This window comes from Hippopotamus amphibius, chromosome 3 (assembly GCF_030028045.1).
Source record: "Hippopotamus amphibius kiboko isolate mHipAmp2 chromosome 3, mHipAmp2.hap2, whole genome shotgun sequence".
Classification (NCBI taxonomy): domain Eukaryota; kingdom Metazoa; phylum Chordata; class Mammalia; order Artiodactyla; family Hippopotamidae; genus Hippopotamus; species Hippopotamus amphibius.
The window spans coordinates 154301688-154320350 of record NC_080188.1 but is presented as its reverse complement, the minus strand read 5'-3'; the positions used below and the strand labels follow the sequence as shown (position 1 = coordinate 154320350).

The following is an 18663-nucleotide window of genomic DNA, read 5'->3' as shown; positions in this document are numbered from 1 at the left end:
GTAGGAGCCCAGAGATCAGAGTGCCCAAACCAGCCGGAGACCCAGATCTTTCTTTACTTTACTTTCTTTACTTTACATTTACTTTAGTCTTATCTGCAGTGAGCTGAAATTGCTGCAAGAACAACCAGAGTAAGGCAATCAAAGAACTTTTAGGCCGGGAGGGCAGTAGGGTCTAGGCACCCAGAGCTTGAAGAATCTCCTCTGGGTGCTTTTGGAAGCAGAGCCAACTTGGTGGGTGGCTGCCTGGAGGCAGGGGCTTGGCCACGGTGGCCCGTCCAGCACCACTGGGCCCAGGATACCTCATCTTGACAGTTAGCCTTGGGAGGGTGGGGGAACCAAAGTCAGGGATTGGCTGTCAGGAAGGGAGGGCTCTTCTGGGAGGACCCGGGTGTGGGAGGCAGTGCTGCTGTCACAGCCTAAACTGTCCTTCTGGCTGGCTGGGTGACTTGGGTCCTGCTGGCAGGTCTGGATGTGCTAGGGCAAGTCCCTGCCTTCCCTCCCTCCCCCGCCCTGTCCCTCATGCCTGGTGTAGGCGGAGCCTCCTCCTTCCAGCTCCTTCAGGAGCTTGGCTACAACCCTTCAGCCTGAGGGGCTACTGCTGGCCACTTTCTCAAGCCCTGCCCCAGGCCAGGCCCCAAGCAGGTCAGAGCCCTCTCTGGGGACCCCAGATGGCCCAGCAGCATCCTGACAGGTATCTCCCTTAGGGAGAGAGATCAGGGAACCTGGGATGCAGACAGCCACAGCTGGCATCTCTTCTGAGACTCGCGAATGCCCTGCCACTTGGGCAGCCCAGGCGTCCTCTTCTCAGACAAGGAGACAAAGCCCGCGACCTCACAGCCAGTGCTGAGTGGCTGAGCCTCCACTCAAACCTGGGGCTCCTGATGCTGATTCCCAGGTGCACACCGGGACCCATGCACTGATACATACTCACAGGCCCCAGGTGGAGGCAGCCAGCCTGGGCTAGGCAGGCCTCATCCAGTCCTGTCTCAAGCTGAGGCCTGACTCCTTGGGACTCGGCTGGCTTTATCTGAAAGTCTTCAGGGAAAGTTGTCTAGAATAAGCAGGCTCTCAGCAACCAGGGAAGGGGAGCTGTGAGGGCCTCTACTGGGCCTTCGGGAGCTGGAGGCCAAGACCTCCTCCGTCCCCCTCAGCCTTGCTTGTTTCTGCAGGGTCTGCCTTAGACTTCTCTGAGCTGTTCTGCACTTGAATATCCCCTTGCTCAGGAAGGGGGAGGAGTCATAACTGTCTTGGGTTAGTCCCTTATTATGTTCCAGGCACCAGGCTAAGGTCTTGACACGCAGAATGTCCACTGTCCTGCACCCTACACCTGCGAGCCAGATGTCATTTGCTTTCCTCTGGGCAGAGGATGAGGCTTACCTGAGATTGGAAGCTTGTCTAAGGTGGGTGGCAGTGCTGGGATTTGAGCCCAGGCTCTTGCATGGGAAACTTGACCTCACTTAAGGGCTCTGCCCCTGACAGGGGCCCGCCACATGGATTCATCTGGGCGCCTGGCTAAAGCTCCTGTCCTCTCCCACCCTGTGGCCCCAGGTCTCTCCTCCTTTCTCTCCCGCTCCCTCCAAAATCACCCTCCAGTAACCTGTAGTGGCGGGGGTGAGGTCACCGCCCTCCGCTGTGCTGTCTGAGGGCTTTGGTGTTGGCCCAGGCTGCACCTGCTGCAGCGCCACTGTTTCTGCAAGGCTGGCAGAGAGCGCCAGCTCTGCACAGGCTCAGCAAACGCCCGCCCCAGGCCAGCCAGCTGCCCGCCAATTGCTGGTGGAGCACTAAAGCACCAACTCCAGGCAGAGATGAGTTCTCAGCTGCCCCCGCCCTGGGCCACTGAGGCTGCGGGAGTGTGCGGCCAGGTTGAGCCCTCTGAACCCCAGATGTGGGGCTGGGACCTGCAGGACTCCGTCCTGGGAGAAAGCCTGCCTGTTGGTCCTGCAGTCTAAAGGAGGGTGGTCCCCTGCAGAGGCCACCCTGATTCAGTGTCACCCTGTGACCCCTGGCGGGAGAAGCAGGCAGGTCCAGAGTGGAGCAATTCATCCCCTTTTGACAGAGTGGAGAGAGGCTCAGACATAAGTAAGGAAGGACCATGACCATTAGAGGGCAGTGACTCGGCTGGGCTTTGCTAGAAGCCCCTTGTCACAAAGAGGCAGATATAGGGCCTGCTTGGCTTGTTCTGTCCTTTTTTGCAGAGGACGGCTCTGTAGCCTGGGCTGATGTTCCCTTCCGTGTGTGGGCTGTTTACTCTGGAGCCTCAGGACCAGCTGAGAATGTCCCCTGCCCCCTCCCCCTTCCCTCCTCCCTTTCTGTGTGGCCTGTGGCTGGCAGTGACATTTAAGAACCAAGGCAGGGAAGGCACCTGACCTTGGGGAGGAATGTGGGAAATGTCTGCAGCCTGGAGCAGCCACCGCCCCCCCTGGCGCCCAGGAATGTGGGCTCCTGGCCCAGCAGCCGTGGCCCCCAAGGGAGGTGTGTGTGTGCTTGGAAGAGAAGGGGAATGCAGGGCCCAGGAGTGACATTGCTGGAAGGCCCTGTAAGGTCACCTGGTGAAACTCCTACCCAGTTACAGAGGGTGAAGATGAACCATCAGTTGCTGCCCTCCTGCCGGCGCCAGCGCAGCACCCTCTCTGATCCAGTTAAGGGCACAGTCCCTGACTCCTTAAGTCCCCTAAAGCCCAAGGCCATGGATACAGCTGTAACTGGATTTCTCAGACCTACAGAACCACAGAAGGTCAGAGCCCTTTGAAATTAGCAGCTACTGCATCCATCCATATTACAGATGTGGAAACTGAGGCCCAGAGAGATGGGAACTGGCCACAGGTGCACTAATTATGGGCCAGGGCTCTGGAGTAGGTGCTCTCCCTTCAGCCTTCCTACTTACATGAAGCTGGGGGCATCTCCTTCTCGCAGTAGGGAGACTCGAGTGGGCCCACCAAGCTCCCACAGGGCTCCTGCTCGGAATCCAGTGCTCTCTGTGGGCGCCCTTAACTGTCAGGAGTGGGAGATATGGTCACACTGAGGCAGACACTGAGGTCCTGGCCTGTATGCTCAGGGCCACGCTCCAGCTCCTGGTGAGCAGGTGATCTCTGCTCTGGCTGGACAGCACTGAAAGGCCAAGCTAACTCCAGCAGATGCTAGCCTTTGGGGCTGAACCCTGAGAATCGTGGAATAAGGACTCTGCTGCCCTCCTGTGGCCATACCTGGGCATGACTGCTGTCGTCCAGGCCTTCAGCTGCTTATGTTTTCCAAACTAAGGAAATCTCTCCCAATTCCCCATCTCCTAGAGAGCACTCCAGCGGGGCTGGATGGGGTGGGCATCTCACCTCCCTATCACCCAGGCCAGAGCTTTGGCTGTGGAAAGTAAATGGGAAGGGTGGATAACACTTTGTGCAAGAAGGCTTCAGGCCAACAGGTGAGGCCCAGTCCGTGTTACCCAGAATGCTTGAGTGTTGGGAGAGACTCTGTGGTTTCCACGGAAACAGCCTAATCAACCAACACTAGACAGGATGGTTTGAAAATTTAGAGGATATTTATTTCTCGGGAAGGTCCACAACAGCTGGCAGGCACTGCCCTCCCCTGTTCCAGGGGATTTCTCTCTCCTTTTCCGAGAAATCCCCTCTCTTCTGGAAGTGCCCTGGGGAGGCTGGGATGTGAAGAGAAACCATACACAACACTCCAGAGCCTTAAAAAAAGAAAGCAACAAACAACCTCCCCACACAAATACACACATACAAAATAAATAAGACGTATAGAAGAGGCCGAGGGGCTGCTGGGGAGAGTGGGGCTGGGTGGCTCTGCCCCACGTCCCCCCAGCCAGGATTCTCCAGAGCTAAATGGCATGGAAGTGACTGACAGCCAAGAAGCAGCCCTGGCTTCAGAGAGAGGACCGGGGAGGGGGGTGGGGGGCCCCTCCCTGGAGCTCAGGGGGATAAGGTACAAAGGAACAAATAAATAAATAAATAAATAGATCCCTAAGAGCCTGGGCTGAGGCTTGGGGCCCCTGGGGCCTCTTTCCCTGAAAAGAGCAGAGCCAGTGACAGGCAGAAAGAACAACAGGGAAAACACAAATCCAAAGCCACACCCAACTGGCCTTCGGAGCCCGCGCCCTTCAGATCCCGCCCCAGAACCCAGCCTCAGACCAGCTCTGGAGGGGGGAGGGGGGAGGGGGGAGCTGCGGAGCCTCCCCGGGGCCAGTGGAGACCCCCCCGCACCCCGTCCTCCGGCCGTCATCCTGACCATCTCCACAGGAGGGAGCCAGAGCTGCCTCCAGTGTGGGCCTTTCCCTAGGAAAGCTGAGGCACGGCCCTCTCCGGCCGCTGTTCTCACTGGCCTTCCTGACCCATGGCATCTGCGTCAGCTGGGAGAAGTCCTTGTGTGACTGTGAATAATCAAAACGGTCCACCCAGCTGTCCTCTGCTCCATGTGGCCACGGAGGTCCCCACCGCCTCCAGCCAGGGCCACGCCTGAGGCTCCCTGCAGGCCAACAGGGAGAAGGCATCGGACAGAAGAAGCAAGAACAGAGAAGGGGGCAGAAGCTGCTGGAATGGACAGTTTGGGCAGGAGGCCAAACTGGACACATGAAAAAGTCCAAGGGACTCAGGAGTCCCAGGGTCCCCCCTGGAGAAGCAGGGCCAGCTGGGGGCCGGGGAGAGCACGGGGTCGGGACAGGCCGGCCGCTCAGCTGGGCAGCAGCACGTGCTCCAGGAGGTAGGTGAGGGAGTCCCAGTGCTTCCAGAGGAGGAAGAGGACGAGGACCAGGAGGGCGGTGCTGGTGACGCGCAGGCGCGTCTTCACGAGGGGGGTGATGAAGTTGGCGATGGTGGACACGAACACCAGCAGCACGGCCATGAGCGCCAGGATCACGTTGATGAACTTGCCCAGCAGCGCCCGCGCGTTGGCATTCTCCACGCCCTCCAGCTGCACCACCTGCTGCTGCTGCTGCTGCAGCTCCAGCTTGGTGACCCGGGTCAGGCAGGACTCCACAGCCTCCTGCAGGGGGACACGGGGGTGGGCACACTGGAGCTCAGGGCGGGCAGACCCCAGCCTGAACCCTGCCTGCCCCTCAGAGGAGGTGACAACGCACAGGGTGCCCCTTCCAAAGGCCAGGCAGGGTAGAGGGGGACCAGCTGCAGCTAGGGGCCCGAGTCCTTTAAGGATGACCATCTGGGGAGGATGGTGGGAAGTCTCGATTAAGGGGAAGGGGCGGAGCCAGCCTACTCCCAGCTTCCTCTAGAGGCCGCGGTACCTGGATGTCCCGGGCCCTTTCGTAGGACTGGTAGGCCACCTTCTCCTCCATGCTGGCCAGCTCCTGCTTCAGGTTGGTCATCTCATTCTGGTGAAGCTCGGTCAGGTCGTTGAGCTGCTCCTCCAGCCGCTCGTACCTGGCAGAGGGAGAAGGTGTGACACCCGTCCTGGCTCCCCAAGCCTCCCCTCTCCCCCAGGATCAATTTCACTCATTCTCACCAACGACTCGACCCAGGGGTCCAGCCTTTCCAATTGTAACAGCAACAACAATGAAAGCTACTACGTACACAGCACTTCTTATATGCAGGCTCTGCGCTAAGTGCTTCAGCTACTTCATCTCATAGGATCCTCCCCACAAACCTTCAAGATAAGTACTAGTGTCATCCCCATTTTAGATGAGAAGACTGAGGCATAGAGAGGTGGAGGAACTTGCCTGAGATGACATAGCTCATGAATGAAGGAGTCAGGGAGTGACTGGCTTCAACAACCTGGGCCCTTAAGCTCTGGACTAACATGCTCTCGTGGGTACCAGGGACACAGGGATATAGAGACACAATCCCTGCTCTGAAGGCACAAAACATCAGAAGATGACTATTACGTGGGGGGTTCCCCCTCAATTTTCCAAATCTTCTTCACATATATAAAGAAGAAAAAGTGCCAACTAAAGAAAAGATCCCTAGGAATCCCAAGGAGCAAGTGCCAAATGCAACACGAGAGGCGCAGAGCAGGTGGGGGCGGGGCACCAGCGCGACTCCAGGCTGACGCAGGAACTTCGGCTGGATGTTCCCATGGACCATGGCAGACCACCACCTGTGGTGACTTTACAGGCTTGGACTCAATTCTCACAACCCCTATGAATAGGAATTCACGCTACGCCCGCTTCACAGATGAGGACAGCGGGTGCGCAGAGCCTTAAGTACTTCATTCAAGGTAAAAGGTAAATAGCAGAGCTGGGATCTGAACCCAGGTGACCCGGCTCCAGAGTCAGTGCTCTTAGCCAGAGTCTCTCCGGATAGGAGGACACGCATCTGGCCCTGCCTCACGGACTGTTTTGCACAAGAACCACATAACCATCAAGCAGGGATGCCCAAAGCTCCTGGGACAGGCAGAGCCTTCCTTCCATAGGCCCTGCAAACCCATCTTCCAGCGGCCCTGAAAGCTGGTGGAAGGCTCCTCGGGGCCTCTTCCTGGCCCCTGCCCGCAGCCCAGGACCTTTCTAGATGCTGCCGTCTGCTTCCACCACTGAGTCTGAAACCCGGTGCTCAGCCCCTCTCCCCAGGGGTGGGCCGGGCGGCAGGCACCTGTAGCGCTCCTCCTGCAGGCACTGGGTCATGTAGGTGTAGTCCCTCTGCAGCTGAGCCTTCAGGTCCTCCATCGAGTCCTCCAGGTGGGACTGGCCCTCCTTGATCTCCCGCAGCTCTTCCAGCACCGCGTCCAGGTTTCCGGGGGCTCCGTACAGCAGGTTGGACTTGGGGCTCCCCAGCGCCGCGGCGGGCCCGGCCCCTGAGTTGCTGCCCACCCCAGCCGAGCTGGCGCTGGCGCTGGAGCACTCGTCGTCGCTGCCGTACTTGGGGCTGGACACGAGCGTGGCGCTGCCGCTCAGCGCCCGGGCCGCCTCCTCGGGGGGCCCGTCGTCCAGCGGGTCCTTCAGGTGGGCGATGTTGTCCGCGCTCCCGAACTTGTTCCGGATGAGGCTGGCGAACTCCCGGGGCTTGGACACCACGGCGGTGTGGGTGGCCTGCGAGAGGCCCGAGAGGCTGCCCTTGACGCCCTCCACCACGCCGCCCCCAAAGCCGCTGATGCCGGCGCGCATGTTGGCGCCCACGTCCTTCAGGCCCTGCTGCATGTCCCGCAGCACGTCCTTGGGCTGCCGCGACGGCCCGTTCTGCTCGATCTCCCGCAGGCGCCGGCGGTAGTGCTCCAGCTTCTTGTGCAGCTGGGCGATGGTCTGGGCCGACTTCTGGTTCTTCTTCTCGAACACCTGCTTGATGCGGGACGCCTGCTGCTTGTCGGCGTTGTTGGCCAGCTTCAGGTACTCTGCCACGTTGTCGTCCCGCGCCTCCTGCTCGATCTTGATCTGCTCCGTGATCTTCAGGATCTTCTGGTGCAGGTGGTCGATGGCGGCCTTGGTCCGCTGGGGGTCCGGCACCCCGTCTGGCACGTCCAGGCTGACGGGGCCATCGGTGTCACCATGGCCAGGCCCGCCAGGGAGGCTCAGGGCCACGAGGTCCCCCTTGTCGACCTGGGGAAGAAGGCAAGCAGAAGCAGCGTACGTCAATCAGGAAACCAAGGGAGGCGGCCCGCAGGCGTGTCTCGTGTGTCCCCGGACACCTCTGGACATGGTGTCACTGCCTGGAAAGTGGATGCACGGTGGACGGGAAACTTTAAGGAAAGCGTCCGAAAGAATTACAGCAACGACGGCAGCATTCCTTCACAGCTGCCACTCCCTCAGTACTGCCTCACCGTTGTGGGCACTGGGATCGCACATCCGCCATCCGCCCAACCCCCACGATATCCCTAAAATGCAGTCGAGGCAGACCTGCTCCTCCTCTGCCCAGAGAGTTCAAGCAAGTTGCTCAGGGACAAACAGCGACAGGAAGACAGAACCAGCAGCCCGGAACTCTTGTTGCCCCATCACACAGACCAAGCAGGTCTGAGGCTTCACCACAGTCACGGGGTTATTTCTCAGGGGTGAGACCCGGTCCCTCTGGACTCAACTCTCCATAACGCTCCTGCCTGGAGCAGGCCTCCCCCTCAGAGCTGAGCAAAGCCTACACGGGGACTCCACGCAGGTGCAGGAAGCACCTCCCCACCTGGGCGTCCCCAGTACAGCTCAGAAGGCTTCCCTGCCTCTGCGGACACCTCTCCCGGCCCTGACATTACCTTCCAGCTCCCTGGCGTGGTCAGCAACCTTTTCCGCTTCATGATGGTGGGAGCGCCCGTCCCTGCCTGGTCTCCCAGGACTGGGAGAAGAGCACACCTCCACCTGCCTGCAGGCTGGGTCCCCAAGGGCTTGAGTCCCAGAAGTAACCCGCAGGCTGAGGGAAGCAGGGCCCGAGCTGGGGGTCTGGGGGTACCGGCCACCCAGTGTAGAAGGAGGTGAATGTGCAGGAGGCAGCGGGCAGAGCCTTTTCCTCGTGGGCAGGCAGTCAGGCAGGCTTCCCGAGTGCATCAGTGTGGCACAAGGCAAGGAGCAGAGAGACTGAGAAAGGATGGGGGGGCAGGGAGAGAGGGGAAGGAAAGGTCACAGAAGATAGGAAAGCTGGGAAGCAAGGTCAGATGAAAGCAGGCGGGCCTGGGGCCCCACTCTCCCAGGGCCAGACCCCCCTCGGCCTGTTGGAGGACCTCTGTCCACAGCTGAGTCCCAGTGTCTTATCACCACGCAACAACGGAAGCAGCAGGAAATGGCTCAACCCCATGTATTTTTACACACAGCAAACCCCAGGCCGGGTCAGATCATTCGCTCTTTATGTGTGTGCAGGAGTGGGGGCAGGGTGAGGAATATGTGGGGGAAGGGGTTAAACACAAAGAAAGCGGCCCCTCCGCCCCAGCTCACACACCGGAAGCAGCCCGTGCCAATCACAGGCAGAAGTCACTGGGCTCCACTTCTGCCAAGGTGTAAAGTTATTGGAAAACGCTATTAAAAACAACAGCCCTGCCAAACTCAGGAGCCAGGGGAGGGTGGGTCCTCTGTGGGCTTCCTCTTCAGCCTTTTCAGGTCCCGGCTCCACTGGGGATACTGAGGACAACACCCACCCCTTCCCATCCCTCCTCAAGTCAGGATTTTCCTCTGACATGTGCTCTGAGTCTCCCCTCATGTCCTCTTGCCCTCTGCCAGGTGCTGATACCTTCAAGACCTTGTATACCAGAGAAGCCAATTCCACAGCCTCCCTTAATGACCCGTCCCAAGGTCTACTCATTGCACCAATCTGACTTCAAAATGCATCCTTCAGTGAAACCCTTTCCTCCCGTGCTGTTCCCTGCAGTGATGGCAAACAGCCCAGCTCTTGATTTTCCTCACCCTCAGTGTTCCCCCCTGTAAAATGGGGACAATCACATCTCCTCTCAGGTGCTTGGTGAGGGTTACACAAGATGACGTCTAGCAAGCACTGGGCATCGTGCGGACACACAGAGGCACTCATCGGTGCTGTCTGGATGGGGCAGCACAACCTTTTCTGTGTGTGGTGGAGGAAATGAAGTTTATTTAAAAGATTATACCAACAAATTTACTCAACACTGATACCATGAGACAAAATTTAATTCTATATGCAACACACAGCTTTTCATGTTAAAGAACTTGACCCCTTTATAAGGCTGCTGTGCTTTCCAAGAGACTTAACACTTTCCCTCTCTTCCACTCTCTGCGTTAGAGAAAGAACATCTAGAAAATGAGTTGGGATCTGGCTGCCTCACTGCCTGATGCGCAGCTAGGCCATGGGCTCATCTTTTTTAAAGAGGAGAGCGTTGGTCCCACCTAGTCGGAGGAGGGTGGGAGGACGTAATAAGACATGGACTTGTAAAGGCTGTGAAAAGCAAAAGTGCTTTGGACCACGAGGGAGTGTAAAGCAGCAACTTTCCTGCCTGTCCCGGCTCCAGTCTGCCAGCTTGGAGCCTTTTACCCCTCGACTTGGCGGCTGTCTGGCTTACAAATAGAAAGCAGAGTTGAAGCTGGCTGTGAAATCCCCATGGAGAAGAGAACAGACACTCCAGGAAAACCAGCGCGGCCTGGCGGTGAGCCCGAGTGGGCTGGGATCCCACCCCAGTCCCCACCACCCACCCCTCTTCTCTGCCCTGGGACCCAGACTCAAGCCTGGGGGTCCCGCTGCAGGACCCCATCTCCTTACTGCCCCTCCAAGGAGGTCTACAACGCCTAGAGCCTCTGGTTGCCTCCAGCCACAGAACACCCCACTTTGTCCCTCCCCACCCCAGAAGGAAAGCGAGGAGTTCTCCACTCCCTCCCCTCCCCAAGCACACACCCCCCCCAAGGCTGCGGCGCCCTTTCAGGATGAAAGGGAGACAGGGTGACAAGGGAAAGAGGGCCGAGGAGGCTGCAGACAGACAGGCAGAGGTACAAAGACGGATTATGCTTTAACAAGGGAAGGAAAATTGGAGCGTTAGAAGAAAAAGATGAGAAAGCTGTTATGAGGGATGAAACAAGCAGAGCATAAGGAGAATGAGATTTGCCCACAAAAAATAAAAGAGGAAGAATCGCAATGAGACAGGATAGAGGGCCAGGGCCCATGCAGGGCAACGGGAAGGGCACTAGGTGTGGGGCAGACACCAGTTTAGCATCCTGGCTCTGTCACTTACCAGCTGTGTGCCCTTGGATACGGCAGTAACTTTTCCAGGCCTCAGCTTTCTCACCTAGAAAACGGGGGTGATTCTACCCCCCTCAAATGGTTGTCAGGAGGATGGAATGAGACAATGAAGGCAATGATCACAGTACAGCCTCGGGGCACACGGCAGGTGCTCAAAGCAAATTACAGTCGACACTTAGCATCCATTAGGACCGCGATAATTTAAAAAGGAAAATAACAAGTGTTGGCGAGGATGTGGGGAAATCAGAACCTTCATACCTTGCTGGTGGGAATGTAAAGTGGTGCATCTGCGGTGGAAAACAGTTTGGAGATGCCTTAAAAATTAAACATAGATTTACCATATGACCCAGCGATTCCATGCCTAGGTGCATCCCCAAGGAATTGAGACTGGGTATTTAAACAAGTACTGGTACACATATGTTCACAGCAGCACTATTTACAACAGTCAAAGGGTGGACACAACTCAAACGTCCACTGATCATTGGACAATGGGTAAGCAAAATTGGTACAGTCTCACAATGGAATCTTATTTGACTACAAAATGAATGAAGTACTGATATATGCTACAATGTGGATGAATCTCAAGAGCACTACACTAAGTAAAAGAAGACAGATACTAAAGCCACATATTGAATGATTCCATGTATATGAAGTGTCCAGAATAGTTAAATTCATAGAGACAGAAGGCAGACTAGAGGTTGCCAGGGGCTGGAGAAGGGAGAAATAGGGAGTGACTGCTTAATGGGTACGGGTTTCCTTTGGGGATGATGAAAGTGTTCTGGAATTAGAGGTGATGGCTGCACAGCCCAGGTGTGGAAGGCCAGGGTCCTCAACCTGCTGGCCTAGGCTGCAGACCCAGCCAATGTCCCATTCCAGAGTGGGTCTGCAGGAGGTTCTCTGGGTCCTTCAATCTATGGTCACATTTTTAACACAGCGGAAGCTCTAACTGGGAATTCCCTGGGGGTCCAGTCGTTAAGACGCTGTGCTTCCACTGCAGGCACCGGGCACAGGTTCAATCCCTGGTCGGGGAACTAAGATCCCACACGCCGCCTGGCGTGGCCAAAAAACAAAAGATCGAGCTCACTCCCTAACAAGAGGAGCTATACAGATGGCTGAACTCCCAGCCACTAGCAGGTGAAAACCCTAAGGGCCCCCCAGCCTGGAGCACAGCAGTGGGTGGGCTGCACACACACTACCGCTCCTCTCTCCAAACTGTCACAGAGGCTCACGTGGCCCAGGCCACCCAGCCCTCTGTCCACGCCCACGGCCTCCTCACCCCACTCTCCTGCCCGAGAGGGGCCAGACACTCCACAGGCACCTGACCCCAGGAGGAATCCCTGTGCACAGGGGCGCGAGTTCTAAGACGAGGAGAAACGTGGAGGGTGGGCCGTGCTTCTTCCATGACCCCTACCCACGCGAGGCCACCAGGAGGCCACAGCACGCTCCCCGCTCGGGGCGCCCACCAGCCAGGGCTGAAGTCACTGACACTGTTCTACACACAGAATGAGGTCCAAGAAATGCGGATGAACGTTCCAGAAGAGTCAGAGCTGGGACACTGTCTGAAGTGTCTGGGGCACAGCTTTCCCTGTTCACCTCTCTGCTCTGGAGAGACCCATCCATGCGCCACACACCCCTGGGAACACCCCCTCCATGAAGCCGCGCAGCCGCTGGGGCTCTCCTCCCTGCCCCCTTCCAGCATGGCTGAGCGAAGCCGGATTAGGCACTCCGCCAGCTTACGGGGCTCCCCGCCCCGGCTCCCGCCTCCTCCAGGGCCTGAGCTCACATCCTCGTGTTAACCCGGCCAGACATGGGCCACAGGTCTTCCTCTCACACACCAGCCCGGCAGCCTGGGTCCCTGAGGCAGACACTGTTGGGACAGAAGAATCCAGGCTTACATGAAGCTCCTCGGTGCAAGGGGGAAGGACGCTAGCCACCTAAACTGTGAGATGTCAATCATGGGTCTATTTCTCCAGCAACAGTCAAACACATTATAAACATTCTTCAAGATGGACCATATCAACAATCACACTTGGGACTCCCTGGTGGTCCAGTGTCTAGGACTCTGCTCCCAATGCAGGGGGCCCGGGTTCAATCCCTGGTCAGGGACCTAGATGCTGCATGCTGCAACTAAGGGCCCACATGCCACAACCAAAGGCCCCACATGCAGCAACTAAGACCCAACACAGCCAAATAAATAAATAAATATTTAAAAAAACAATCACACTTGCAAGGAGTGCATGCTCCACACCTGTGCTCCCAGGTTCCCAGGAGCGCGCAGACGGCTCCCAGCCTGTGACTCCCCTCCCCTGGGGACAGGCGGCCCTTTCCTACATTTATAAAGGCTCCTGTCAGGGTCCCCAGAGCAGGCTGACACAGAAGATGGGGCCTTCCTATCGTAGCCACCTGCTCAGGGGTTGGAAAGCCAACACGAAGGTCATTCTTAGGGGGAAACATGAGGAAATAAAGAGCGTTGGGGCTCCTACGCGTCCCTTTAGGAGAGCAGGGTGGCCCTGTCATCGTTAGACAGGTGGCCTGCGAGTCCCCTCCCGGGGGGAGAGCCGCGGAGTCCGATGTCAGCCCTGCCTCGTCTGAGCCCACGCAGGGCGCTGCTCCTGAGCAGGGCCTGGGCTGTGGTGGCTCGGAGCCCCACAGGTGCGTGCGACGGGGCTGGCAGGCTTGCGTGACCCGGCAGAGATGGTGCCATCTTGCTGACTCCTGGCCCCGTGACTCTGATTTCAGCACCCTTCTCAGGAGAGAAAACACACAGACTCCCCTCTTCTACCAGTTCCTCAAGGGAAAGGGAGGAAAGCGAGGCCAGGATGGAAAGGAACAGCCAAGGCCAGCTCAAATCCCTCTGCCCAAAGAGGCAGTGTGACTCTAAGATGAAGCTGGGAGGGAGGCAACCTGACATCTCCCACACCAACCTGACGTTCCGGCCAGAGCAGGCTGGGGAGAGCATGCCAACCCTTGGTCCTTAGTCAGGGGCTGCCCCCATTCTCCCAGATCGTGCAGGTGGTATGAAGCCACTCAACCCCACCTCTGGAGGCATCAGCACAGCTGACCCAAGCCAGGTGGGGGCAGGGCAGGAAGGGGCAAGGAGGGGTGGCAGGGGAAGGCACCAGCCCACCCAGTGGGTCCATTGGTGCCTGGGAGCCCACGTGGCTTTTCTCCGGAGAGCAAGGAGGCAAATGCTTAGATAAAGGGGTACATGTGGAGGAGTATGTACATGTACACCCGGGTCCGTTCACTGGGGAAGCGTAGGATGAGAAACTGCAGTGAGACCCCAGCCACCACACAAGGGTGTGTGAGGAACCTGACTCTTCCTGCGGTGCCCCTTCCTTGTGGCCTGTGCGCCCTCAGTGGCTTTACAAGAATTTTACGCTGCTACAAGGGATTGCAGGGTGCAGAGTCCATACGAGGAAACTCACTCTCTTATCCTTTTGTGCAGCACCTACGGTCTCCAGGCAGCCAGGCACTGGCTGGAGGCTTCCATCAGCTTCCTCCTGCAGCCAGCAAGTGCTTCCTCCCATCCTGATCCTAAGGGTGACTCCTCCTGGCAGAGCGACTCTCCTCTCATCTAGCCCTCAGATTCCAGTCCTTTCCACTGGGTCCACCCCCTAGTTCTGGTCAAAACCACACCCTCCGCTCAGCCGCCCGCATTCCCTGCCCTGCTGAGAACAATGCCCTTTTGTCCACACAAATGCCATGTCGTGAGGTCCCCTCTGCCTCCTCACACCCGCAGCCTGGCTGGAACCCCGGAGCTGCCCTCCCACCTTGGGGCCTCCTCCACTCGCCATCCTCCAAGTTCTCCCAAAGCTCCAAGCACCTAACACTTTGCTCCTTCCAGACCCTCCCGCCGGCCTTGTGCTCACCGGCCCTTCACACTCCTCTCTCCCTGTCACTGCTTCTCTGCAGACAGAGGCGACCACCACCAGGAACACCCCTTCCACTTAATTTCATGCCAGCTTCTCTAGCCTCAAGCGGAGTGACACAAGGCCACGGGTTTCTGTAGGTTTCTGTGCCAGCGTCCCCTCACCCAGCCCCAGGGGCCCTGCCAGCACGCGTCAGCCTAAAGCCTGGAAGCCTGGGGTTCGCCCTTCCTCCCTTTTCCCACCGTTATAACAGAGAGAGGAGAGGAAAGGGGGCTGCCCGCTGAGAGACCGGAGGGGTGCACAGCCCGCCTGGCAAACTGCAGAAATGGGATTCTCCAGCCCCACAGCTCCACCCCCATCCCTACCAGGGCCTCACCTGTGTGGGTACCATTTCCCAAAGCCGTGCTGGTGACGGGGTGCCAGGGGCTCTGAGGCCCCAGCTTTCTGCAGACTGTGCCAGGCCCCCGGGATCGCAGTCCTTGGGCAGCACTGGGCTTGCTGAGGGAAGCCGGGGTCTGCGAGCAGGTGTGCCCGCGCTCCCAGGCTCTGCAGCTGCCATCTCCAGTCTGAGTCCCGGCCTGGGGATTAGGGGCGGATTGCTCTGGGAGATTTCCCCCTCCCCGGGGCTCACGGCTGCTCCTTCCCACGTGGGAGGAGAAACGGAGGATCACTGAGCTGGCAGACCAAGCCCCGATGAGACGCCTCTCCACCCTGCCCATCCCCAAGTCCAGCTGTTGCCACGATGAGTCCCGTGTGCACAGGTGGACAGGTAGCAACTCCTGGCTGGGGGCGGGGGAGCACATGGCCAGACGTGCACCTGCATTTCTTCACCCACCCAGACGGATGTTCCGCCCCTCTCCTCCCCTCAGGCATGCACACAAATGCCTCTCACCATCAGAAGGCCCTCTCACAAACAGGCACAGTCCCATCAACTCCCTTCTTCAGCCTCGGACAGAAGCGGACCTCCTAGCCAGGCTTCCACGATGGGGGCGAGCTCTTCAAAGCCAAAAAGGCTGGAGCCTGGAGGGGCCTCCTTGGCAGATCCTAACACAGCCGGCTCAGCCTGCAGTCCTCTGCCTCTCTCCCTGCTGCCCTGCCCACAGGCTGAAGGCACCACCACTCCCAAGGCTTCCTCCCTACTCTAATAACCGCCTGGAGGAACCAGACAGCAGCCAGTCTCACCAGGTGATTTCCTCTTCTCTGAGATCCTAGAAATCTACTTTCTGCTCTGGACACCACTGCAGCTACTTGCCTGTTACCGTCTACTTCCCATTCCACACCCCCCCACCCCCCACCCAGCAAAAGCACCCAAGATAAAACACGAATCGCACATTCACAACAGTCTCTACCTCCTTGGACTTCATCTCCACAGTCCCAGCAGGAAATCCTGTGAGTGGCCAGCAGAGGGGGCAAGAGATCCACAGCTGGGGAGAGCAAGCCGTGAGGTGGGTACAGGTGGCCAGCAGAGTTCAGGGTCTGCTGGGTCTAAGGGCAGCTTCCCACAGCAGAATCACCAGTCAAGTATGACACAGACTCTGCACCCACCTGAGTCTGGTGAGAAACTCAGCGCTTAAATACTAAGGATTGGCATGGATCACGCTGACAGGGCGGTCCCAAGTTCAAGAAGGTGCACGGAGATAAGGGCGCAGTGCTATCTCTAGGGCCCAATGCCAGGGCCCTCAGCCAAAACACCAAGACCGGGAGTCCCACACCCTAGGCTGTGGAAGCCTTGCAAACACTTGTGGTGGCAATGACTTGGGGTATGTGAGCGCGGGAGCCTAGCAAGGGCACAACACTCAGGTCCTCCTTTCAGGGGCCGGCTCAAGCATGTGCAGTCAGGGACACGTGGGGTCAGGAGCATTCTCGGCAGCTCCCCATATCTGTAAATGACCTCCCGCCTACGGTACTTGATTTTTTTCTTTATGCTTTGGGCGCTGTGCACTGTGCGTCTTGCACAAACAAGTCTTAGGTCTTAACGCCCCCAGGAAGGCAGGGATCAGATCTTAACTATATCCGGGCCCTTACTGTGTCTAGCATAAGACTGACCCTCCCTAGTACTGACATCTATAGAGTGATTGCCTGATCTACCCCACTGAGCTGAGAGGTGGAAGGCAGTCCATCTACTGCAGTCTATCCTAGGTACCCACGGAGGCAGCGTGGTCTTCTCACACTCAAAACATCCCTCCTCTGCCCTCCTCCTTTCTAGGCTCCGCCAAGTTAATGTTTGTAACCTTTCCTTACAAGCAAAACAGGGGGAGGAGAAAAAGGAGAAGGCAGTGGCAGCAGGAGCCCAGAGGCGAGGACGGGGCTGAGTAAGCCAAGCCCCGGGGCTCTCATGACATCTCACGAGGTCTCCCTCCCAGCTGCTCAGGATCACGAAGGCTCAGGAGCACCAGAAAGGGGTTCCTTCGAGGACTCACTGCACCACCACGATGACCCTGAGGAGGTGTCTGGAGTGTCCCTAAGGGCAGGACTCAGCTCCCCTCCAGGGACAACTCACCCATCAGCACACTCACTGAAGAGCAGGAAAAGCGGGGTGGAGCTCAGAGCGAACCAACCATTAGTCAGCTAAGAGAAAAGAGACAAACAGGAACCAGGGGATGTCTGCCAGGCAAGCCAGAAAGAGAGAAGTCCCTTCTCCTCTGGAGCGTCTGTTCTTGTCTTAACGTGTCTGAAATGTTCCCAAATCTGCCAAGGACGCAGAGCTTCCTGTTCTGGGGGTAGGAGCAGAAGCCCAAGGCGTCATGACGCGGTGGGAAAAGTGATGCCCTGCGTCTGGGTCTTAGCTCCATACCTGCTATGGGAGCTCGGTCAAGCCAGCACAGGCTTGGAGACTCAGTTTCCATAACTGCACCGGGAGGAGTGTGTGAAGGCGGGAGGGGGCTTGGAAAGCCCTGGCGGGAGGGGACTGGGTTGCAGGAAGACACCTCGCATTACGCCTTTCAGGGGCACGGGCAGAGGGCCTGGGTCAGAAGGCCTGCTGTAAATTCTCGCCACGCCACTCGCGAGCAATGCAGCCTCCACAGACCCTGTACGCGCCTCTTCACAACTGCAAGAGGAGGCGGCAAGCACCCACAAAGCAGCAGCCTGGAGAAAAAGGCGTCAGGGATGAGACCGAGGGCATCAGGAGCTGGAGGAGAGGGTGGGTGAGCCAAGCCCTGGAGACTCTGCAGGTCAGCCGTGGTTTTCTTAGCTGCAAAATCGTACATGTGATCGTGATCTCCCAGGGCTATAGGGAGAATCAAGTGGGAACAGGCGTAAAAATGCCTGACACATCGTAAGTTTTATTGAAATAGATGACTAGTCCTGAGGCTCCTTCACACGTGTATGTACAGACACACACACAGACACACACGCACACAGTTATTCTAGGAGGTGCCTGGAAGACTCCGTCTGGGACAGAAAAAAAAAAAAAGCAGCTACATATGGAGCAAAGTTGAGAGAGTGGCAAGTAGACACGGGGAGAGCTGCAGCTGCACTAAAGCCACAGGCTCTGGAAAGACATCAGCCACCAAGTAACTGTCCTTGTGCAAAGAGAAGTGCTGCTGGGTAACTGCCACCAAGTGTGCTTCCTGGCAAGTCCTAGCTGCCCTGCCGCCTCCTCTCTGGCCTGGCAGAGACAGGCTCCATCTGAGCTGGGGCAGGGCTGTTGCTGGCCCTTTGCAGGCTCAGGCAGCTGAGCTGGGACAGGCATCCCTGGCTGCACTCTTTCCGGTCTCACAAGTTAGCCTGCGTCCAGGGACAACAGACAGGCTCCCGTCATCCTGGAAGGGGACTCCGGAAGGAAGCGTGGACCCCAAAGGAAGCCCAGGTCCTGTAGGCCAGGTTCTCCTCTGCACGCCCAGCAGGTCTCAGCCCTCTCTTTCCCTGGGTTCCCCTTAATTTAGTTCTTTCTTCCTCTTCCCCTCATTTTCATGCAGTGCTCCTTCTTTCTTCAATACCCTTAAATATTCAGTTTGTTTCTTGTCTCTTCCTTTGCCATTGTCATTACTCTTCAGATCCTATCCTCCCACCCCTGCCAACACACACTCTTTACAAAAATCTTCCTTCTTAGTTTTCTTTCTTTCGGGGGGCGGAAAAAAAAGCACGAACCACACACACCTTCTGAAGGGTGGGAAACCTGAGAAGTCATAGGCTTTAGGAGCAAAGCCTGATGCTGAAGAGCAGCTAAATTTAGTAGCTTCAAATACAAGGTAAGGCCTTAAAAAAAATTTCAGGCTCCAAGC

The 18663-nt window shown here is 57.5% G+C and overlaps 1 protein-coding gene across 2 annotated transcripts in view; it reads right to left on the bottom strand.

Moving 5' to 3' along the window:
- Positions 1-3521: 3521 nt before the first annotated feature.
- TMCC2 (transmembrane and coiled-coil domain family 2) overlaps positions 3522-18663 on the bottom strand; it is a 36280-nt gene continuing 21138 nt past the window's right edge. The window contains exons 1-4 of one of the 2 annotated variants that reach the window (XM_057729332.1): positions 14814-15828; positions 6549-7489; positions 5249-5384; positions 3522-4992 (exon numbers count right to left, since the gene is read on the bottom strand). In XM_057729332.1, the coding sequence (XP_057585315.1) occupies positions 4681-4992; positions 5249-5384; positions 6549-7489; positions 14814-14996 (1572 nt within the window). In that variant the 5' untranslated portion in view covers positions 14997-15828 and the 3' untranslated portion in view covers positions 3522-4680. Of the gene's footprint in view, positions 4993-5248; positions 5385-6548; positions 7490-14813; positions 15829-18663 lie in introns of those variants that run through there. The other variant, XM_057729331.1, reaches the window with a different exon arrangement.